The sequence below is a fragment of the Callorhinchus milii genome, unplaced genomic scaffold (genome assembly GCF_018977255.1).
Source record: "Callorhinchus milii isolate IMCB2004 unplaced genomic scaffold, IMCB_Cmil_1.0 Scaffold30, whole genome shotgun sequence".
Lineage (NCBI taxonomy): Eukaryota > Metazoa > Chordata > Chondrichthyes > Chimaeriformes > Callorhinchidae > Callorhinchus > Callorhinchus milii.
Window position 1 is genome coordinate 3,557,623 of NW_024704771.1, and position 24,468 is coordinate 3,582,090.

A 24,468-nucleotide genomic window follows, 5' to 3' on the forward strand; every position below is an offset into this window, starting at 1 on the left:
CACATATCCAATTCGCTTTTGAAAGCTTATCGAATCTGCTTCCACCACACTTTGTATTCCATGTGGAAATATTTGGAAGAGAATTGTTTTTGTCACAAACAACCCATTCACCTCTCCAATGTAACGATTTGATCCATTTTGCTATATCCTTAAATATTTTCACATTGTGAGATTGATATAATTTATATCATGCAATGATTAGATGCAAAAGCTTTTTCTCCATCTTTCTAAGGTGGTATGTACAGAATATAGAATACACTTTGCCCAAATAGAAATCTTCAAAATCATTTAATATGGTTTAGTAAAGTGTAGGAAGTCACCTGTTTTCCATTGCTTGGTCCAGTCGTCTATATTGCTGACAATCTTTTATAATGGGGAAATGTAAATTGTACTCCCAAAAACAATTTAACTGACCATTATAATTTAGTTATTAACTCATCAACACCAACAACAAATTACATTTTCATAGCGCCTTTCATGTCAGGAGAATGTCCCAAGGGATTTGTACCCGAGCTGGGGGTCCAGATCAGGAGGAGTGGAGGGCAAGGAGAGTGGGGGTAGGAGGGTGACTGAAGCTGCGGTTGAAGAGGAGGGTCTTGAGAAGGGTTTTGAAGGAGGCAAGGGAGGGAGCAAGGTGAAGTGACTGTGCAAAACATGCAATCATTACTCACAAAGCAGGTGGGGCAAGGGGAGAGAGGGTTTTAATTTTGCAATTTGAACCCAATGTCCTGACTAGAAAGAGAAACAGAATTTCAAATATCTTGCAGGTGCCAGTTCTTTGAAAGAGCTGTCCAGCAAGTCCATCATCCCACTCTTACCCCATAACATGCAATTTTTTTCCAGTACATATCGAATTCCCTTTTGAAAGTTAATTTTGAATCTGCTTCCACCAACCTTTCAGGCGGTGCATTCCGGATCGTAACAACTGCGTAAAAAAAAATCTCCTCACTTACATTGGTTTAACAAAAATGAAGCTGTTAGTCTGATTTGAGGACGCAAGAAAAGGAAACCAGCATAGCTCATGATTCCCAAATTCAATCCGCATACTAATCCTGAGAAAATCCTGTACCCCAAGCCAATATCTAGAAATGACAAGATAAAGTATATGGTCAAATGGAGAGTTTAAAACTGCAATCTGATTCATAGAACCTTACAACACAGAAGGAGGCCTATAGTGCACCTATAGTGCCCCTTCCAGCTCTTTGAAAGATTCATCCAAGTAGGCTCACTCCGCTGCTTTTACCTCATAGCCTTACAAATGTTTCATTTTCAAGTACATATCTAATTCCCTTTTGAAAGCTGCTTTCAGGTAGTGCATTCCAGATCGTAACACCTCGACGCGTTAAAAAAAATTCATCATCTCCCCTCTGGTTCTTTTGCCAATTATCTTAAATCTGTGTCCTCTGGTTACTGACTCACTTACCACAGGAAACAGTTTCTCCTTATTTACTCAATCAAAACCTCTCATGATTTTAAACACCTCTATTGAATCTCCTCTTAACCTTCTATGCTTCAAGGAGAGCAATCCCAATCATTATATATCATTCCTGCTGCAAGAAAAACAATCTGTTTGGGTCTGAAATTTACAATTTACAATCAAATTCTTACAATAACACTGACAATAACAAATTACAAGTACAATGATTTTACTTTGACACAGAATTCACACATTAATTTTCATGTCGGGAGGTCATCTCAAAGTGCTTCATACAGTATAATGGGAACCTGGCTTGGGGGACAGTGGGGGTGAAGAGAAGATGCCTAACGGTTGATAATCTTGATTGATAAACAAATATACATCATCAGGCGGGTTTTGAATGTGAGGAGGGAGGGAAGAGACAAGGCAGAGGAACTCTTGGATGGAGTTCCAGAAGGCGGGAATAGAATGTCCAAAAGTGCACCCACCGATGGTGAGGCAGACAGGGTGAGGTGGAAAGCGCAAGGAACGTGAAGCAGACTACAGTTGAGTATTCAGGCTCCCACCATCATGGAGGAGCCAGGCAATCTGTAAGGAACTAGGAACTTGGCACAGAAATGAGGCCTGTTTCTAGCACAGTGGCAGCTGGTTAAACCCTCCTCCCATTGCCTCCCTTGCTTCTTCCTCATTCCTCCACCCCCTCACTGATTGACAGCCCAATATCATTTGTCAAACATGAGTTTTTTGAGGATATTTCCAGTAAACTGGATAAGGGTGAATCAGTGGATGTGGTCTATTTGGACTTCCAGAAGGCATTCGATAAGGTGCTGCATAAAATGTTAGTCCAAAAGATAAGGGCCCATGGAATTGGGGGGAGCATATTAATGTGGATTGGGGAATGGTTAATGGGTAGAAAACAAAGAGAAGTGATAAACGGGTCCTTTTCAGATTGGTGGGATGTGACTAGTGGAGTACCACAAGGATCAGTCCTTGGGCCTCAGCTATTTACCATCTACATCAACGATCTTAATGAGGACATCGAACTTAATATATCTAAATTCGCGGATGACACAAAACTAGGAGGAAGTGTCAACACAGAGGATGATATTAAAAAAATGCAGCGAGACATAGATAGGTTAGGTGATTGGGAAGGTAGGTGACAGATGAAGTATAATGTAGGGAAGTGCAAAGTCATCCACCTAGAAGGGGTGTTTTTTTTTAGAAGGGGAGAGATTGGAATGTGTTAGCGTCCAGAGGGACTTGGGTGTCCTTGTACACCAATCACAGAAAGTTAGTCTGCAATTAGGAAGGCGAACGGTATGTTAGCATTCATTATGAAAGGATTAGAGTATAAGAGTAGGGAAGTCTTGCAACTGTATAGGTGAATCTATATCTGTGAAGCACTTTGAGGGATTTCACCATATCAAATGCAAGAATGATGTTTTAAATTATAGAAATAGGTGGAAATTTGAACCATCAAAACAGACAACTTACCTTTGGTTAAGATGGACAACAGAGATGCAATTAATAGACAAACCAAGGCAAATATTTGAAATAGCATAAAAATTGCAGTGAATTTCTCATGGTACTTGTAAACTATGAATATAAACAGAAATGAAATGATTTTACAAGATTATCAGTAATGTATAAATTATACATCTTATATATACGTTATAAGATGTACTTCAAAGCATGGGTGTGTTAGTCAGTTTATTTCACTAATATGGACACATCAACCCCATCCTCGCAAGGCTCCATTGGCTCCACGGCCTTGCTGCTTCCTACCCCTGGGACCTGCTAATCCCATAACGGCCTGTCTGCTCCCTCCTCTCAGCGAACTCTGGGCTGTTCCACGTCCCTCAACCTGCCTACCCCATCCTCGGTAGTTGAGCCTTCAGCCTTTCTGCCCCCATCCACTTGAACTCCATTCTACAATACCTTTGGCTCGTCCCAACCCTTGGCTCTTTCAAGGCCGTCTCAAGATCTTTCTCTTCAACCGTGCTTTCGGTCACCCTCCTACCCCACGCTCCCTGACTGCACCCCTCCTGATCCCAAATCCCAGCTGGGGTGCACATCCCTGATTGTTCAGAACCTTGGGATGTCCCCCCAACGTAAGTTCAAAGTCCGGATGTAGGCATGGACCCACAACCTTCTGACGCTGAGGCTACCAACTAAGCTCGGCTGGCACCCAAATTCATATGGAAATACAATGCTCCAAATTGTAAAATTTAAACAATAAAAAAAATGCATTCAAAATTGAAAGTAGTCCATGAAATGGTAACAGAATGCAAGAAAATGTTTACTACCTTTGTATTTCTTTAGGCCGTGGAACATCATGAAGACAACTGCACCTAAGTTAATTAGATTACTAACTAATGCGAAGACAGATGTTGACAGAATGTGACGATAAATAAACACAGCCCCTGAAACAGTAAGTTCATGTGAATTTATTTCAATTTTTTGAGAAGTTCTAAATATTTAAATTATGTTAAATTATTATTAAATTAAAAGGATGGCTGCATAACTAGAGTTTAGATGGTTAAGGGGTTATCTTATTGAGGTTGATAAAGGGACTTGATAGGGTAGTTACAGAGAAACTACTTCCTCTGGTGCATGGGGGTAATCCAGAATAAGGGGGCATTATTTTAAGATTAGAGAGATGCCATTTAGGAGTGAAATTAGCAAGCATTTTTTCATGCAAACGATAGTGGAAGTCTGGAACTCTCGCCCCCGAAAGGATGGGGATGATGACTCTATTCAAATTTTCAAGACTGAAATGGGCAGATTTTGTTAGATCAGGGAGTTTAGGGATATGGGGCAATGGTGAGTAAATGGAGCTGAGGTACAGGTCTGCCATGATCTGATAGAATGACGGAAAACACTTGAGGGGCTAAATGTCCTCCTCCTGTTCCTATGTTCCTATTGACAGGTAAATGGCAATTCACAAGATACTGCACAGATAAAGTTCACGCATCCCAGCAAAGTAAAGAAAAAGAACACGATGATTGAATATATACTCTTTCTTTCCCGATTCCCAACTTGTCCAACAAGGAAATTCAGGCAACACACTACCCCCGAGCCAATCAGAAGGCGGTCACCAAATGGCTCAGGCTCGGCCTGGTAACGGGACTGGCGAATTAGAATAAAATATTGCTTTTTTTATTTTTACACAGACGTTTCTCAAATCCGGCCTCCAGCACTCAGTAGTTGGAACCCCTGGTCCAATACCTTGTCCTTAAGACCCTCCACAGCCTTGTACCTCCCTACCTCTGCAACCCGCTTATCCCATATCAACCTCTCCTCTCCCACCACTCAGCATGCTGTTGCCTGCTCCTCGTACCCCACCCAGCCGTGTCCACCATCGGCGGTCCAGCCTTCAGACTTTCTGCCCCCACGTTCTGGAACCCCATCCCACAGCCCCTCTGCCTCACCCTCTCCCTTGCCTCACAAAACAAAAAAAAACCCTCCTCTTCGACCGCGCCTTTGGCCACCCTCCTACTCTCCCTGCACTCCACCACCCCAATCCCTACCCCCAGCTCGGCTTCAAATCGCTGACTATCCAGTGCCTTGGGAAACTCCTCCCGGTGTGAAATGCGCTATACAAATGTAATTTTTGTATTGTAATATAAAAATTAGATGGTTGTAAAAATGTACCGTTGACACTGAGGAAGTGTGAGTTGTTGTTCTGGCTGACGTCGTTTTTGACAATACACGTGTACCAGCCACAGGCTTCTACGTCAGCTTGTGCAATGACCAATGTGCTTTGAAACATTGTACTGCTAACAACTTTATCTTCCTTTGTCCACCAGATTTCAGTGGCCTTTCCCTCTTTCTCGATACAATTCAATTGAACAAAGTCAGCTATGTACAAGGGATGTTGAAATATCATTGGCACAGACAAGCTTCCTATCAAGGAAATGGGTTGAAAAATTAATATGCATCATGCTCTTTAGGTAGGTTTCATGTGGTAAATTCCTTCACTTTATCACTTAAGCGGGCTATTGCGCAATTTTCAAAAATCAGATTAAAATCCTATAATATTTGTTGCATTTGAGTCGGGTGGGTTATAATCCTTGCATTTGATATAGCACTTTATCATGTTGTTGAGGTGGCTCAAAGTGCTTCACAGAATATACTGTAATGTGAACTCACGATATATTTTGTGGGCAAAAAGCAACAACCAAGCATACAGCAGTTTCCCACAAACAGTCGTGGATTGAGTTACTAAATCTTTTTTTGAAGGATTATCCCTGGAATGCGATCGGTCAATTGACTAACTGGGATTGCTGGGATCCTACTTACTGCTAAGTAAACAGCGGTGTGGAGTAAGGAAACTTGCCTAAGATTTTGCCCCACCTGGGAATTGAACCTGGGTCCTCTCGCTTGTGAGGCGAGCGCGCTAACCACTATGTTACGGGACTCCGATATCAGAATATTGGAAGCATAAATATAATCCTCAGAACACCAACTATGGACATAAACCAATGCAATATTTAAAGGTTTAACACTTACGTTCAATTTTCAAGTATGTGTAACTAATACTTTCAATTTCATGGTTCCCGTTTCGCTGGTTCCATTTGAATGTAGTAGCCTTGTAAAGGCCGTGATCTATCATTTCTAAATTGTGTAGTTGAATTGTTCCATATTCATGGAAAAACTTAATTCGATGCTTGTAATATTCAAAAACGTGTAGGTATTTGTGAGGACACTCATACTTCAGAATTTCCAATTCTTTCTCAGGATTTATATAGTTCCATGTGACCAACTGTCTGGGTAAAAGCTTCGAGGTTCCAAATATAGTCAGTGAAATGGTGGAATGCAAAGGGGCAAACATATATTTTTCATTCTTCAACATAGGATTACCTGCAAAATTGACAAAAAAGAATTAATCGGTTGAGCTTAACATAAAAGCAAGGATATGATTGTGCTTTCTAAGATTCTAAATGGAATGGATAATGTAGACCATGCTCAGCTGTCTTACCTGGTCCAGAACAGTAGGACCAGGGGTCATGGCCTACGATTGAAGGGGGTTAAATTCAAAACAAATCTGCGGAAACAATATTTCAGTGAGCAAGTTGCAAATGTACTACTGCTCTCCAGGAAGATGGTGGAAGCAGAAAGTATTGATTCTTTCCAGAACAAACTTGGTAGATTTCTGTTAGGAAATAATATCTTGGGATACAGTTTATAGTTTGGGCCATGACACCTGCATGTGACTGGCAGGATGGCGGAAGGTGAGCTGGATGGACTTGGTCTTCAGATAAATTCAATACAGATAAATTCAAGCAAGTAAAAATAGGAGGAACATATACTCCACGGATGGGATGGAACTTGGCAAGGGGGAAGCTGACATTAGAGGTAACACTCACCAAGTCAAAATAGTATGATGGAGCAATAAAGAAGGCAAACAGGCTATATTGCCAAATCAGTTGAGTTTAGTTCCCCAGAAATTCTACTCTAACCATATTCTGTTCTGGTCAGGTCACATGTACTATGGACAGTTCTGGTTGTCACAGGATAAAAGGGCTGGAAGAGAGCAATAAGGATGATCCCTATTTTTAGAATATGAGCTATGAGCAATGATCAAGGATGCACACTCCACCTCACTGAGCCAGTCCGGTATCTTGGTGTCATGTTTGACTCTCAACTATCCTTTCTACACATTTGTGCCATTCTGCCTTACCCACCTCCGCAACATCACCCAGCTCTGCCACTGTTTCACACCGCAGGCCGCTGAAACCCTCCTACATACATTCATAACATCCAGGCATGACTTTGTAAACTTCCTGCTTGTTGGCCTTCCCAACTCCTCCCTCGATAGGCTGCAGAACATCCAGAACTCTGCAGCCTGTGTCCTCTTCCGCATCAGGCTCCGCGACCCTATCCACTCCACTGGCTTCCCATCACACCGAGGAACAGTTCAAGATTCTGATCCTCATCTCCAAAGCCGCCATCTCCTTGCGTCCTCCCTTACCGCTGCGACCTCCTAATTTCCTACCAATCTACCCATTCCCTCCGCTTAATGTAATTTTGTTGTTGTTGATCACACAAGTTAAGGACTTCCATTTGGAAAGAGACATCTCAGAGAGGACGCTATAGTATATAAATCGGTTTGAGAAAACAAAGATGAACAATACACTAAAACCTCAGCTAGCCAGACCAATGATTGTGGGAGAAGATAATATACTACTACTAATGATAATAATCTTTGCATTTGATAGAGCACCTTTTCATATCGTTGAGACATCTAAAAGCACTTCACAGAATATACTGTAGTGTGTAAAGTGGAGTCCTGTAGCTCAGTGGTTAAAGCACTTGCCTGGCCTGAGTTTGATTCTCAGCAGAGCGAAACCTTGGACAAGTTTCCTTACTCCACATGCCTGATAATAATCCCTCAAGCAAAAAAACAAATACATTTGTCACTTTCATCCACAATTGTTTGTGGGACACTGCTGTGCGCAATTGGCTGCCGCGTTTTGCCCACAAATATACAGTCAATTCATTTTACAGTGAAAAACACTATATCAAATGCAAAGTTTATTATTATTATTTTCACACAGTCTATTCTTCAGCAGCGCTTACCTGCAGCTTGGATTCTTCTACTTTTGTTTATGTTTTCCTAATGTTGCTCAACTGACTTGAAAATACGACTTCTGTTAACTTGCAAATGCTTCAAATAAGAGTCACTTCTTGGATCAAACTGAACTCAGTCAAGATTTTGTATCCCATTCTTATCCAATATTTGTACCTTATGTACAAGGTACAAATATTGGATAATATTTGAGAGAATCGCCCTCTGAATGGCCTCTATACAACAACAACAAATTACACTTGTATAGCACCTTTCACATTGGTAGGCCCTGGACAGTCGGGGATTTTTTTACACTCAAACTGTGGTCTTGGATCAGTAGGGCTGGAGGTGTGGAGGAAGTCCTTAAGACCGGCCTTGAAAGAGACAAGGTAAGAGGCAAGATGTAGGGATTGTGGGACAGAGTTTGAAAGGTGGGGGCAGAGAGGCTGAAGGCCAGACTGCTAATGGTGGGCAGGGCAAGGGACACGGAGCAGTCCGAAGCCCACTGAGCAGAGGAAGCCCCAGGTCTCGAGTGCACTAGAAGAAGTGGACCGGCGGGAGGTTTTTTTCAAATTTCCAGACCCGATCAAGCTAATACAATATATTCTGTGACGTGTTTGAGATGACTCAATAAGGCGTTAAATCAAACCTTCCAGGGTTACCTAATTTACAATGAACTTACTGTGGAAGGAAGCATGTGTGAAGTATCATCACAAGTGGGAATATGATAATAATAATCCTTGCATTTGATATAGCGCTACATCATATCTTCTAGACATCTCAAAGCACTCCACAGGATACACCGTGGAGACCTGGAGGTCGGTGGTGAGAGGGCTCGCTTTGCAAGCAAGAGGCCTGGGTTCGGTGAAATCGGAGGGTGAAACCTTGGGCAAGTTTACGTACTCCAAATGCCGATAATAATCCGTCAAGGAAAAAAAAAAACAATAAATTGGTCATTTCAATCTACGACTGTTTGTGGGACACTGCCGTGCGCAATTCACTGCCACATTTCGCCCACAAATATACAGTCAATTTGCTTTAGTCTATTCTGTGAAGCACTTTGAGACGTCTAAAAGCGCTCTATCAAATGCAAGGATTACTATTATTATTATTATACCGTAAAGTGAATTGACTGTACATTTTGTGGGGAAGGAAGACACGTGGACAAAACTTGATGGATTTACAAATTTGGTCCATTTTAATCTGACCCCCACCAGCCCCCACCCCTCGCTCACCCCGATTGTGGCTGTGCTGTAGTTTTGCTGTAGCTGTGGCTGTAGTTGTGCTGTAGTTGTGCTGTGGCTGTGCTGTAGTTGTGCTGTAGTTGTGCTGTAGCTGTGGCTGTAGTTGTGGCTGTGCTGTAGTTGTGCTGTGAATGTGCTGTAGTTGTGCTGTGGCTGTAGTTGTGCTGTAGCTGTGGCTGTAGTTGTGCTGTAGCTGTGCAGTGGCTGTGCCGCTTACCCTGAGGCGCCAGGAGGAGCAGGAGAGCGGCTGTGAGCAACATTCCCGCTGCCTGACTCCAGGGCGAGGGACAAGTCACAAGATGGCGCCCAACGGCAACTCCGCCCTTTTAACGGCCACAGTTCAAAACGAAAGACAAACAAAGCGGCGACTGGCGCCGCTGTCCGGCTCTCTGGCCCCCGCCCCGCCCCGCCCCGCCCGGGGGCCGCTCGCTCGGTAACGCCGACTCCGCCCGTTCCGCCGCCTTCAGTTCGGCTCCGAAGCCGCTTCTCCTTCGCCTCTGACAACGGTGTCAGTTTGTCCGCCTCCCGTCCCCCTCCGCGCTCACTCACTCACTGCGCAGGCGCCGCACCGCCCGTCCCCCGCGCTCACTCACTGCGCAGGCGCCGCACCGCCCGTCCCCGCGCTCACTCACTGCGCAGGCGCCGCACCGCCCGTCCCCCCGCGCTCACTCACTGCGCAGGCGCCGCACCGCCCGTCCCCGCGCTCAGTCACTGCGCAGGCGCCGCACCTCCCTGACACTGAGTGTCACACACTCTGACCCAGACAGTGAGTGAGTGTCACACACTCTGACCCAGACAGTGAGTGAGTGTCACACACTCTGATCCAGACAGTGAGTGAGTGTCACACACTCTGACCCAGACAGTGAGTGAGTGTCACACACTCTGACCCAGACAGTGAGTGTCACACACTCTGACCCAAACACTGAGTGTCACACACTCTGACCCAGACAGTGAGTGAGTGTCACACACTCTGACCCAGACACTGAGTGTCACACACTCTGACCCAGACACTGAGTGTCACACACTCTGACCCAGACACTGAGTGTCACACACTCTGACCCAGACACTGAGTGTCACACACTCTGACCCAGACACTGAGTGTCACACACTCTGACCCAGACACTGAGTGTCACACACTCTGACCCAGACAGTGAGTGAGTGTCACACACTCTGACCCAGACAGTGAGTGAGTGTCACACACTCTGACCCAGACAGTGAGTGAGTGTCACACACTCTGACCCATACAGTGAGTGAGTGTCACACACTCTGACCCAGACAGTGAGTGAGGCTGGTGATCAGTGTGAGAGCGTCTCCCACACTCTTGTTTTGACCCTCTTCCTTGTCCCCGAACACTCTGCCCCATCATCGGCGGCTGTGGTTTTAGCCACTGCGTCACGAAGCTGTGGAACTGTCATCCTCAAAGCCTCCACCTTGCCCCCTCTTTCCCGTGTTCAGATCACACTTGAAGACCCTCCTGATCTGCCCCCCCCCCCCCCCCCGCTCCCTGACTTGGCATCGGGCTCCACCACTGTTAAGCCGTCCGTCCGGCATGAGAGACTCTAAATGTGGGTGAACTTTTTGTCCTTTGCAGAATTTGGAAGGATAGACCACTCTTGCTTCTATTTACACTACAACAACAACAACAAGATACCATTTATTGAGCGCCTTTCAAATACACCAGATCCATAGGTCTCATCAGGAGACATCCCAGGCGCTGACAGTTGGGTCAGACCGAGCAGGGGGAAGGAGGGGAGGGAGGGGGGAGCAGGGGGGAAATGGTCAGGGGAGGGGGGAGGGAGGGGAAAGGTCAGGGGGGGGGAAGGGGGAGCGAGGAGGGAAGGAGTCGAGAGGGAGCGAAGGCCGTCAGGAGGTGGAGGGGGAGGGGGAGCGCGAGCAGGGGGGGGGGGGGGGGGGGGGGGGGGGGGGGGGGGGGGGGGGGGGGGGGGGGGGGGGGGGGGGGGGGGGGGGGGGGGGGGGGGGGGAAAGGGGGGGGGGGGGGGGAGGGAAGGGAGGGAGCGAGGAGGGGGTAGAGAGTCGAGAGGGGAGCTGAAGGCACTAGAAGTCAAACCTGAATTGTAGGGTAGTCCCAGCTGGACATGCAGCTCGGAGTTTGTTGGACAAGGAACGATTTTAGGAACCAGGCAGGAAGATTAAGGGGCAGGTTTTTATTTTCAGACATGACATTCAAATATATAATAATCCTTTATTATGTCTATAATCTATAGTATAGAGCCTTATGAAATCTCAGTGATGTGATGAAGTGCTCTGTGTATAATAATCCTTGCTTTTGACAAGGTGCCTTATCACCTCATCGAAACAGCTCAAAGCGCTTCACAGAATATATTGTATAGTGCAGTGACTCTGTATTTGTGGGAAAAATGCGGTTTCTTATTTAGTTTATTTTTTATTTCTTTAGTTTTTATTTGTTTATTTGCTTTGAAAATCAAACATAAGGTTTATTAGTGTTATTGGGTACCATATAGTTTTCAAATCCTATATTTAGCATTGAATACATTTTCCCCTTGTTAAAAAAACAAATGGCATTTGGTAAAAGACTTTAGATTGTATGTCCACACATGAACAAAACAAAACGTTGAACACTTTCAAACAACAAAAACAGAAACTTGCATTTATATAGCACCTTCACGCAGGGTAGCATCCCAGAGTGCTTGGATTTTGCTACAACTAAGATAAATTTATACACGCGCACACATTTATATTACATAGTGGAGTCCTCTTTAGCTGGATGCCAGTTATCCCCGGACGCTGCATAGAATGCCCAGCCCTGATTCATTACCTGTTTTAAAACCCCCCCCCGTTAATGCAGATGTTAATTCAGGCAAAATAACGCGCTGGTCGCTGGTTACTGTTGAATATACTCACTCGGGCTTTCATTGTTCTCAAGTGGCTCCATTCAGCCACAAGCAGCTCCAAGATAGAGATGAGAGGAGTTACATTGTGATTGACAATGAACCCAGACAGTGAGTGAGTGTCGTACACTCTGACCCTGACAGTGAGTATCATATACTCTGACCCAGACGTGAGTGTCCCACACTCTGACCCAGACAGCGAGTGAGTGTCCCACACTCTGACCCAGACAGCGAGTGAGTGAGTGTCCCACATTCTGACCCAGACAGTGAGTGTCCCAATGAGATGACACCTTTTGGAGCCGGCAATAATTAGTCGCCTTCCCGTCCAACGGTAATGGCAATGGAGGGAAGAGGCACTCAGCAGAGGAGATGGTGGGAAGAGAAGAAAAAGGTTAAGAACCTTGGTTACCGGACACCGGGTAAATCAGACAAGGCTCCCTGCCCCATGTATCTGGCTAAAGCGGATTCTGCTGTACATAGGCATTTTTTCGGTTCTTTGTATCATTAATCCCCAAAGAGCAGTCTTCCATTTGCATTTGCTGCATTTCCTGCTTGGAGATGAATGATCCAATTCCCACTTCTTAGGTGGCGATACCATTTTCATGTTTAGTAGGTCTTGCTATCAGCTGTGGCTATCTGTTGCTCACCTCTCCACACAACCAAAGTAATATTCGTAATTGAAGCCTAGAAAAGCAGTCTAATTTGAGAAGTTCAATCTGATAAATATTTTTCTGATTCCATTTCTGCTCACTCACAACAACAACTTGTACTTATACAGCACCCTCCAGGCAGGGTAGCGTCTCAGAGCGCTTAACAGTGACGGAGCCTGACTACGAGTCAGGGAGGGGGCGAGGTGGCGATAAGTACGGTTGAAGAGGAAGATTTTCAGGTGAGACTTGAAACAGGGAAGACAGAAGGCAAGGTGGATGGATTGAGGGAGTGTTCCAGAGTTTCGGGGTGCAGTGGTCGAAAGCACAACCTCCAATGGTGGGTCAGAGGATGCGAGCGACCGCTGCAAGGGAGAGTGAAGGGATTTGAACACGATGTTAGGATCTTGAAGTTGATCCATTCAGTAATTGGGAGCCAATGGAGCCTGGCCAAAACTGGCGAGATGTGGGTACGGAGTTTGGTTCAGGTAAGTGTGCGGGCAGCAGAGTTCTGAATGAGCTGGATCTTTTGAATAGTGGAGCTCAGGAGACCGGAGAGGAGTGCATTTGAGTAATTCAGGTGGGAGGTGAAACGCATGCACAAGGGTTTTGCAGCATTTGGGGTAAGGTGCGACCGCAAGGGAGGTCGTGAAGGGTGGAAGAACGCGGTCCTAACACTTGCCCAACATTTTGCCCAACATTTTGCCCTGCAGGGAATCGAGCAAGTGCTCTAACTACTAAGCTATAGGATCCCACACATTGTCAAAATAAACAAAATTAAATGACTTCCACCTTCAAAATGAAAACTTGTTTTGCATTTTGGAGATCTTTACTTAAATGGCCACTCAATGAATACAAAAACAGATTTTCATCTTAAAATTGTTCAAGCTAGCCATAACATTGATGAGATCTTTAATTAATAGCCGTATCCTCTTCCTAAAAGTGAAAATTGCTTTGTATATTTTACCTTCAGAATAAGTCGTGCTACTAAAACCACAGGGATGTTCATTTTCTGAAGTGTTTGATGGGATGCTGCCATTCCTGCACTGCAAATCAAATCACAAGCATTCAAAATAAAGTTCTGTTCCAACAGTTCACTGAAAAGTTTGTTATTTGAACTGTTATAAAGGTTTAAGGGATTATAGGGATTATTAGGGCCAAGCATTAATTAATGACACCACTTGAAAAGAGAATAGGGTTTCTAGTGGGCAGGACAGGCAAGGTGGAGGGATCGGAGAGTGTTCCAAAGCTTCATGGTGTAGTGGCTGAAAGTATAGCCACTGATAGTGGAGCGAAGGCGACAAGGGACGAGCAGGAAGCCAGAGCCAACTGAAGAAAAAGTGGGTAGTGGAGTGGGGGGGAAAGAGGGTAAGAAAGGGGGCAAGATACTAGGGCATGAAGGGATTTGTAGACGAGTATGAGGATCTTGAAATCAATCCATTCTTTACTAGGGGAGCAGTGGAACACGGTGAGGACTGGTGTGATGGGGGTATGGAGCGTGGGTGGGTATATGGGCAGCAGAGTTTGTGGGTAGTGGAGCTGGGGGAACTGATAAAAACTAATTTCCCACAGATATAGTCGAGAAACGATTGTGTTCATATACAGTTTCTATTTCTGTGAAATATCAAGGTGGAAATTTGTTTATAATGATTATTACTTACTCCATTTCACAACTATCGTACAGAGTATTCCTACAGCAACCAAGAAGACAACGATTGCGATAGTAGCGACAACTGCCAGTGTAGAGAATGGGACCTTACACATATTCACTGCAGACAGAAACACAAGTCTGAATTACAAATTACATAAAGGATCACATGACGTTTCGCCCCCAAAATACACAGTCAATCTACTTTATAATAAATTCTATGCAGCGCTTTGAGATGTCTCAAATATGTAATAAGGCGCTATATCAAATGCAAGGATTACTATTATTTTAAGCAAGAAGGTGCCAGTGAAGGTGCCACTTGCACTTGAGTGTGAAGAAATTGAGATCTTGAGAAAGATAATTCTGAGACAGAAACCAGTGGAGTCTGGTGAAAACCGGGATGATGAACATGTGGAACTTCATGTGGGTGAGGCATTAGGTAGTGGAGGTTTGTATAACATGTGCTAAAAAACAAAAGGTAAAATACTGCAGATGCTGGAAATCTGAAATAAGAACAGAAGTCTCTGGGCACACTCAGCAGGTCAGCCAGCATCTATGGAGAGAGGAAAGTGGGTTAACATTTCAGGTTATCAGAATATACTAGGGCATGAATGGATTTGTGGACAAGTGAGAGAATCTTGAAATCGATCAACTGGAAGGGAGCCGCTTACAATAATAATCCTTGTTTGTTTACATAGCGCCTTATCAAGTCTTAACGATGTCTCAAAGTGCCTCACAGAACATACTGTAAAGTGAATTCACTGCATATTTTGTGGGCAAAATGCGGCAGCCAATTGCGCACGGTAGTGTCCCACAAATAGTCATGGATTGAGTGACCAATTTTTTTTTAAGAAATTGTAACCTCCAGAAGCAATCCGCCAATCGACTAACAAACGGGTTCCTACTTACTGCTATATAAACAGAGACAAACAGGAGGAGGTGGGGAAAGAAAAAGGAAGAAATTAGGTGGAGAAACACGATCAGGAGATGACGAGATCATAGGTGTTCATGGTGAAAAACAAAAGGCAATAGTGGAAAATATAGAAAGAAAGTGTGCACCTGAGACCCAGATGTGCCAAGTTCAATGTTTTTCACTTATTTCAAAATACTCACTGTTTTGTTTTGCTTTATAAATCGGGATAAATGAAATGAACACAGCAATTACTTCATATACTAGAATGGTATTACGATGATCTGTGATGAATAAAATTTGAATAACCATAAGAGAGAAAATGGGGAATGGCGAACAAGGGGGCATCACCTTAAAATTAGAGCTAGGCCGTTCAGAAAGCATTTTTTCAAGCAAACAGTAGTGGAAATCTGGAACTCCCCCAAAATGCTGTGGATGCGGGATGTATTCAATTTTTCAAGACTAGGGCAGACAGATTTTTGCTAGGTTGGGGTATCAAAAGCAAGGTATTTGGAGTTGATCTACAGAATGATCGAATAGAGTGGTGAACAGGCTCGAGGGCCTCAGTGGCCTCCTGCTGTTCCTATGTTCCAATTACATGCTATGCATGCAAGTCGGTATCTTGGTTTCTATCACTCCAAATAGTTCTTTGTGCCCAAGTTATACAACCTTTGTCAAATACAACTGCTCATCATACGTAGTTGGATTTTGTGATGGTCAGCCGGGTGTCTGACACATGCGGAAACCCATCACCATGCTCAAGAGTCTCCAGACCAAGCTGAGATTTCCATGAATCCCACACACGTGGAGATCCCAGAGTTAGATTGTTGGAGTGGAATGTGCACTCTTTCCCTGGAGGGGCGCATGCTGCTTACCTAATCCTGGAAAGTATTAGGCTATTAGGTGCAGGTTGGCAAGAGCCAAGGCTTGAGGACCCGAGTGTGCACTGGAGTCTAACCATCTAAATCTGCATTGCTTGCCATTGATATTGCTATCTGGCAAGCTTTCCTGATGCTTGTCCTGCTAAGACCACCCCACTCATTGGCTAAAGGGTTGACAGGAGCAGAGTAGAAGGATTCCCTACCCCCAGTGACAGGTCTGCCCTTCCAAATCCTGCTGATAAGGATTTGGGCTCTGCTGTCATCACCAGTGCCTTGGAATACTGTGAACCTGTTCAGTTCCTGAGATATAGTTGGAGAGCATATAAATCTGCATTAAAATTCCCCTTTTGAGAAAACATCACCAATAGGGAGGAGTAAACAGTGAGAACAAACTATGGTAAATCTGAGAGATAAATCTAAGGAATAGATTTCCTGGGCAGACGGTGGAAGCAGAAAGTGTCAATTCATCAAATGCAAATTCAATAGATTTCTTTCAGAAGATAATATTTGGGGATACGGTATAGGAGTAATTTGAGACATGACAAGTATAATAAGCTTAGAAGAACCAGACAACTTTGGATCTGAGGTTCCCAGAGCTTCCCGCTGAGATGGTGGACTAATCCATACAGAATTAATTGCTATCAACATCTCCATTATTGTGGTATGCGACTACTAGAAGGCAGACTAGATGGACCTTGTTCTGTTTTCATCTCGCAACCCCTCCACCCTTTCGTCCCCATTTTCAAATCCCAACTAAAGACCTTTGTTTTTGATCGTGCTCATGGTCACCTCTTCACTCCTACTCCCCTCGGCTCATTGTCAGACGCCGCCGCGAAGTGCTCTGGGATGAAGGACACTGTCCAAATGAAAGCAGTTGTATGTTTCCATGTTGATATTCAAGTATGAAAATAACTTACGCTTAGTTAACAAAAATGACCGATTTAGCTCATTTTCAGGGCGCAGGTAAATGAAAGTAATGTAGCAAATCATTATTATGACAGCAACAAATGTAAATCCTGAAAGAACTCTGTATCCTACAGCAAATCCTAGGAAAGAAAAAAATAAAGTTTAGAGTGAAATGGAGAGAATGCAAAAATATATGTTCTGAATATGTAACACATAATCAATTCCTATTTGCCAGGATAAAGTTTATTTCAATTTAATTCAAAGTTTATTTCTGGTCATTTTACTACAGTGGAGTCCTGCAGTGCAGTGATTAGAGCCTTGCAAACAAAAGGACCTGGGTTTGATTCCCAGGCGTGGTGAAACCTATGGCACCATTCCTTACTCCATATGCCTCTGTTTATCTAAGGAGAAATATACTAGGAGTGAAAACTTGGCACCTGACAAAGAGTCATGCAAATAATAATAATCCTTGCATTTGATATAGTGCCTTATCACATGATATTGCGCCTTATCACTCTACTCATATGTAGAGTAATGAAACTTTCCCAACATTTCACCCTGCTGGGAATCAAACCAAGGTCTCTCACTTGCGAGGCGAATGCTCTAGCCACTGAGCTACAGGACTCCTGTATGTAATGACTGTTGAAATTTAAACAAGGAAAACAAAAAAAACTTACCTATGTCTAATACACCCAAAATAGATGCAGTTAACATGCAAACCAAGGCGAGCATTTGAAAGAATACACCAATAGCAGTGAGTTGCACGTGGCGTTTGTAAACTATGAAAAAAATAGATGAGTGAAACTACTTTATGAGAAAATCAGATTATTATGTTTCAAATTATGACCTACCTAAAGGCTTAAAATTCAAACACTTAAATAGTCTATGAACTTGTAATATCTTCTCAGAAAAAACATCCATTACCTCTAAATTCCAACAAGGCAAAGAAGATTAAGTACACCGATGAACCCAAGGATGTTACATTGCTGACCAGTGCAATGATATAGGCAATGAAAGTATGTTTGTGAGCAAACAGAATCCCTAAAAGAGTAAACACATGTGAATTTAGCTTAGTTTTAACAAATGTGTTGAATACTACAGTATATTACAGATAGGTATATCATACATAGAATCATAGAATTATAAAGCACAGAAGTAGGCCATTCGTCCCATCGTGTCTGTGCTGGCTCTTTTAAAAGAGTTATCCAAATCAATCCCACTCACCTGCGCTCTCCCTATACCGCTGGAAACTTGTCCAAATAATTATCTACTCTCTTAAAAATTGTTATTGAATCGGCTTCCACCACTCTTTCAGGCAATGCATTCCATATCAGAACAACTTGCTGTGTGAAAAAATTTCTGCTCACCTCCGCTCTGTTTCTTTTAACAATTACTTAAAATCGCTGTCCTCGGATTAGTGACCCACCCACCAGTGAAAATAGTTTCTCCTTTTTCACCCTATCAAATCCCTCATAATTTTGAAAATTTCTATTAAGTCTCCTCTTAACCTTCTCTGCTCCAACGAGAATAACCCAGGCTTCTCAAGCCTCTCCTGTTAACTGAAGTCCCTCATTCCTGTTACCATCCTGGTAAATCTTCTTTACACCCTCTCCAATGCCTTTACATCCTTCCTAAAGTGTGGTGCCTGGAACTAAACACTAGTTGAGGCCTAACCAGTGTTTTATAAAGGTTCATCATAACTTCCTGACTTTTGAATTCTATGCCCCTATCTATAAAGCCTCGTATCTTGTATGCTTTCTCAACAGCTTCATCTACCTGTAATGCCACCTTCAAAGAGGTTGCAGTACAATTTGGGATTTTTACCACCAGATTGCCTTGCATCGAATGTTATTACTGACAAATTGTTTCACTGTCACTTTTTTCTCTCCTATAGAATTTTGTAGGTTTATATTGGTTCAAATACAACCAACATAAACCTACAAAATTAAAAAAAAAAGTTTCTGGCTGAATATAACAACAACTTGCATTTATATCACACCCCTCATGCAGGATAGTGTCCCAGAGCACTTGACAGTGGTGGAGCCTGACGCAAAGTTGGGAGAGGTGACTGTAAGCACGGTTGGAGAGGAAGGTCTTCAGGCGCCACCTGAAGATTGGGAAGGAGGGGGTAAGGTGGAGGGATTGAGGGAGTGTTCCAGAGTTTCAGGGCATAGTGGCTGAAAGTGCAGTAGGCTGGAGCCAGTCGAGCGGGCAGTTGATAATTGCCTCTGAAGCGCTTTGACACATTTCGATGTTACAGGTAATATATCAAATGCAACGATTATTATCAGAAGGAACCTCTGTCACAACACAAATTTTCCAGACTGAAGTGGATAGATATTTGTTAGCTAAGGGTATCAAGGGATATGGGGCAAGGGCGGGTAATTGGAGTTGAGGTACAGATCAACCATGATCTTATAGAATGGCAGAACATATATTGTAGGTTCAAGGGTTCCAAACTGCATCCAGCACTGAAAATATTCTACATAATCTTAAATAGTGGAAAACTATATTGATCACTTACACGAATGCAATACTGTACAAGCTGTTATAACACCTACCATCGATCAGGAGGACACGTGAGTGTCTGTTCAGGCTGACGTGGTTTTTCACAATGCATGTATACATGCCACAGTCTACGAGTGTTGGATTTGTAATGATCAGTGTGCTGTTGTTAAATGTTACATTCAAATGGCTGTCACTGTATAGAGTTTCACCTTCTTTCGTCCAAGACATGTTATAAATCATTTTGTTGTTGAGAAGGCAACTCAACACAACAACATTGCCCACATAGCTGGGTTCCTTCAGTATGATTGGTATTGGCAGTTTTTCTATAGAAGAGATGGTACAATTGGTACAATTGCACTGCATGGAGAACGTGACCTCAAATTTAAAGAGAGAATAGCTCTCTTTGCAAAAACAAAAAGTACGAGACAGACTGGTGTCGGAATTTTTTTTAATTTCAGTTGATTTTACTTTGGGACAAACTGATTATCCATCCAATGTTCCTAAGATATTATCCCAACACAATTCCAACTGTTAAAAATAAAAGAAATGTTTTCTTTTTCTCATGTTGTACATGGTAAATGCAGGCTCCATGAGCCTATCACCCCTAGGCTCGCTGGCTCTGTTGACTTCCCATCCCCAAAGGGATAGAGTTCAAAATCCTTGTCCTTGCCTTCAAAGCCCTCCACAGTCTTACTCCTCCCTACCTCTGTGACCTGAACTCCATATTGTCCCATCCTCTCAGTGGACTCTGGCCTACTCCAAGTTCTCCATCCTGTCCGCCCCACCATTGGCAGTTGGGCCTTCAGCCTTTCTTTCTTTTCTTTCTTTGGAACTCCATCCACAGTCCCTTCTCCTCGCCCGTTTTCTTGCCTTCACCAAGCCCCATCTCAAGACTTTCTTTGTCAAGCGCACTTTCAGTCACCCTCCTATTCCTACCCTCCCTGTCCTCACCCATCCTGATCCCAATCCCTAGCTCATCCCCAGCACATCCTTGATAGTCCAACAACAACAAAATTACATTTGTATAGCACCTTTCACGTTGGGAGGTGTCCTAAAGCATTGGACAATCAGTGTTTCGGGCATGAGCTAGGGGGTCAGGATCAGGGAGGGTGGAGGGCAAGGTGGCAAAAGGCCCACCCGCCAATGGTGGGGTGAAATGAAGCAGGCCGGAGTCTGCAAGGAAGTTATTCTCTCTTTAAATTCCCAGGATTTGGGACGTCCTCCTGGCATGAAAGGCACTGTCTAAATGTAATTTGTTGCTATTATAAATAGCACTCACCTTCAATTATCAACTCTGTGTAGACCTCATTTATTTCAGTAACCTTGGTTTGAAGATCAAGCTTTTCTGATCTTTTACAATATAGACCACTGTCTTCTTTTTCTAATTGCTTCAATAGAAGAGATCCTTCACTTATATTTGCTCGATGCCTGTATAGATGATGCAGAGAAGCAGTCTCATAGCGAGTAACATAGCCTCCGATAATTATCTCACTTTCACGTGTTACATGTTTCCATTGCAGAAAATCAAGTGTGTTGAGAGTTGTGAGTGTGAACCCAGCAAATACAACTGAGGAGCCCAGTACACGATAAATCGGTTTTCTAAATTCAATGCTCTTCTTTTCATCTGAAGATTCTGCAAGAAATACAATACTACAAATATAATTTTTAGCTGTTATTCAATCAGCACAAAAAAGCAAGAAAAAAGTTCAGTTTCAAACAGCAAAGAATAACAGATTTATAATAATAGTTATAATTGCATTCGATATTGAGCCTTATCACGTCTTCGAGACGATCCAAAGTGCTATACTATAAAGTGAATTGACTGTATACTTTGTGAGTGAAATGCGGCAGCCAATTGCATATAGCTCAGTGGTTAGAACACTCGCTTTGCAAGCGAGAGACCTGAGTTCAATTCCAGGCAGAGGGCCAAACCTCGGGCAAGTTTCCTTACTCCACAGAGCCTAATAATGATCCCTCCAAAACCAAAAACAATAATAAATTGGTCATTTTCAATCTACGACTGTTTGTGGGACATTGCTGTGCGCAATTGGCTGCCGCGTTCGCCCACAAATATACAGTCAATTCACTTTACAGCATATTCTGTGAAGCGCTTTGGGACGTCCTCCCGACGTGAAAAGCGCTATATCAAATGCAAGGATTATTATTATTATAGCAGTGTCCCACAAACAGTCGTGGATTGAGTGACCAATTTATTATTTTTATTTTTTTGAAGGGATTATTACCCCGGAAAAGTGATCCACCAATCGACTAAGAATCGGGTTCCTAATTCCTGCTTGGTAAACAGAGTAATGTGGAGTAAGGAAACTTGCCCAACATTGCGCCCAGAAATCGAACCCTGGTTCTCTCGCTTGAGGGGCAAGTGCTCTAATCACTTAGCTACAGAACTGCACTAGGAGGGTGACCGAAGGAGCGGTCTCAAAGGAATGCAGAACAGTTTTTAGGATTCAGATGTGGCCACTTTATCATGGCAGGAAATCCACCTGCCTGACACCTCAATACTGTAATGAATTCCAGGGACAGTACCATTGACTCTCCCGTTATAGCAGTCGATTAATCTGACCTTTAGATGGTGCAACTTCATCCGTTCCATCTCGTTTTCTTGGTTGAAAATTCATTCTACTGTCATTCATTTCCAAATGCTCCAACAGGAGAGAACTGTAACTCGAAGGGTGTATTACATGGCTCCGGAGATTCTTAAAATGGGATGTACCCACTTCATATTCCAAAAACGGTGACATCTCATCATACGTGGGATAGTTCCATGAGTTCAGCTCACTGCTTTGATTGTTGTTTTCAGAAAACTGAGGGTGAAGAACAGAGTACTGTTCGAGACCAGATTCATATTTCTTCTGGTGACCTGCAAGAAAAAATTGGTTAGTTTTAACAACAACTTGAAATTATATAACGCCCTGCAAGCCAGGAAGTGGCCCAGAGTGCTTGATTGTGACTGAATTTTGGGATACGGTGGCTCATAACACAGCCACTGAAGGTTGAATGGAGGGCACAGTTTTTGCGCAATACCTAGGAAGAAACACTCTAAAAACAAAATGTTGATAAAATGTGCCTGGCCTGCTTTCCGTTTCTGAACTGAATGCATGATTATATGCCCATCCCGCCACCCTCCCACCCCATTATTGATCCTCTCACTTGTCTACAAATCCTTTCACGCCCTGGCACCCTCCAGCCTCTGCGACCTGCTTTCTCCCCACTCCACAATCACTGCCTCCACTCCGCTGGACTCCTACTTAACCCTCATCCCCTCTGATCCACCATTGGCAGCCGCGGTTTTAGACACTCTGCCATGAAGCTTTGGAACGTTGTCCCGCAATCCCTCCGCCTTGCCCTTCCTTCTCTCCCCCCAATCCCTCCTCATTGCCCCCTCCACGACTGTAGATGAGTCATCTCCCCCCCAGCTTGGTGTCAGGCTCCACCACTGTTAAGCACTTTGAGACACACAAATATACAGACAATTTGCTTTAGTCTATTCTGTGAAGCACTTTGAGCGCTCTATCAAATGCAAGGATTATTATTATTATTATACCGTAAAGTGAATTGACTGTACATTTTGTGGGGAAGGAAGACACGTGGACAAAACTTGATGGATTTACGAATTTGGTCCATTTTAATCTGACCCCCACCAGCCCCCACCCCTCGCTCACCCCGATTGTGGCTGTGCTGTAGTTTTGCTGTAGCTGTGGCTGTAGTTGTGCTGTAGCTGTGCTGTAGTTGTGCTGTGGCTGTGCTGTAGTTGTGCTGTGGCTGTGGCTGTAGTTGTGCTGTAGCTGCGCTGTAGTTGTGCTGTAGCTGTAGATGTGCTGTGACTGTGCTGTAGTTGTGCTGTGGCTGTGCTGTAGTTGTGCTGTGGCTGTGCTGTAGTTTTGCTGTAGCTGTGGCTGCAGTTGTGCTGTGGCTGTGGTGTAGTTGTGCTGTAGCTGTAGATGTGCTGTGACTGTGCTGTAGTTGTGCTGTGGCTGTGCTGTAGCTGTGCTGTAGTTGTAGCTGTGCTGTAGCTGTGCAGTGGCTGTGCTGTAGTTGTGCTGCGGCTGTACTTGTGCTGCAGCAGTGGCTGTGCTGTAGTTGTGCTGTGGCTGTGCCGCTTACCCTGAGGCGCCAGGAGGAGCAGGAGAGCGGCTGTGAGCAACATTCCCGCTGCCTGACTCCAGGGCGAGGGACAAGTCACAAGATGGCGCCCAACGGCAACTCCGCCCTTTTAACGGCCACAGTTCAAAACGAAAGACAAACAAAGCGGCGACTGGCGCCGCTGTCCGGCTCTCTGGCCCCCGCCCCGCCCCGCCCGGGGGCCGCTCGCTCGGTAACGCCGACTCCGCCCGTTCCGCCGCCTTCAGTTCGGCTCCGAAGCCGCTTCTCCTTCGCCTCTGACAACGGTGTCAGTTTGTCCGCCTCCCGTCCCCCCCCGCGCTCACTCACTCACTGCGCAGGCGCCGCACCTCCCGTCCCCGCGCTCACTCACTCACTGCGCAGGCGCCGCACCGCCCGTCCCCGCGCTCACTCACTGCGCCGGCGCCGCACCTCCCGTCCCCCGCGCTCACTCACTGCGCAGGCGCCGCACCGACCCGTCCTGGAGCTCACTGCGCAGGCGCCGCGCCTCATGTGGGCGTGGCCTTGCTGCTCCGGGCTGTGAGGCTGGAGGTCAGTGTGAGAGTGCAATGAACCCGTTTCCCCTTAAACAGTCATGAACACAGGACACCGGACTCACAAACCACAGGTGTCCACACACAGCAAATCCTCTGTCACAGAGCACACACACCGTACGGTTAACATTTCACTTTATTGAACAGAATAAAGCCGCAGCGATGTGGGATTGTTAACAGATGGGACAAATCA

The 24,468-nt window shown here is 44.5% G+C and overlaps 1 protein-coding gene across 4 annotated transcripts; it reads right to left on the reverse strand.

The window, feature by feature from the left end:
- Positions 1-11,628: 11,628 nt before the first annotated feature.
- LOC103189488 lies at positions 11,629-24,035 on the reverse strand. 4 transcript variants are annotated; one of them, XM_042344865.1, is made up of 11 exons: positions 23,725-24,035; positions 22,184-22,480; positions 20,882-21,235; positions 19,656-19,925; positions 18,019-18,135; positions 17,772-17,873; positions 17,106-17,234; positions 15,511-15,591; positions 14,411-14,518; positions 13,717-13,795; positions 11,629-12,786 (listed from the first exon to the last, which is right to left on the reverse strand). In XM_042344865.1, exons 1-10 carry the CDS (start codon positions 23,765-23,767, stop codon positions 13,755-13,757), a joined length of 1,542 nt encoding a protein of 513 aa, XP_042200799.1. In that variant the 5' UTR covers positions 23,768-24,035; the 3' UTR covers positions 11,629-12,786; positions 13,717-13,754. The 4 variants fall into 4 exon arrangements, with proteins under 4 accessions (XP_042200799.1, XP_042200800.1, XP_042200802.1 ...); XM_042344866.1 differs by having other exon boundaries at positions 11,629-12,799; XM_042344868.1 differs by lacking the exons at positions 11,629-12,786; positions 19,656-19,925 and having other exon boundaries at positions 13,497-13,795.
- Positions 24,036-24,468: the final 433 nt, after the last annotated feature.

Bases quoted from the DNA above. Each gene is read 5' to 3' on its own strand.
- LOC103189488 (XM_042344865.1), bottom strand. From the start codon at position 23,767: ATGTTGCTCACAGCCGCTCTCCTGCTCCTCCTGGCGCCTCAGG. The intron at 19,926-20,881 runs GTGAGTGCTATT...TCTCTTCTATAG, and splicing joins CACAGAGTTGATAATTGAAG to AAAAACTGCCAATACCAATC. The intron at 14,519-15,510 runs GTGAGTATTTTG...TTCTGTCTGCAG, and splicing joins TTATAAAGCAAAACAAAACA to TGAATATGTGTAAGGTCCCA.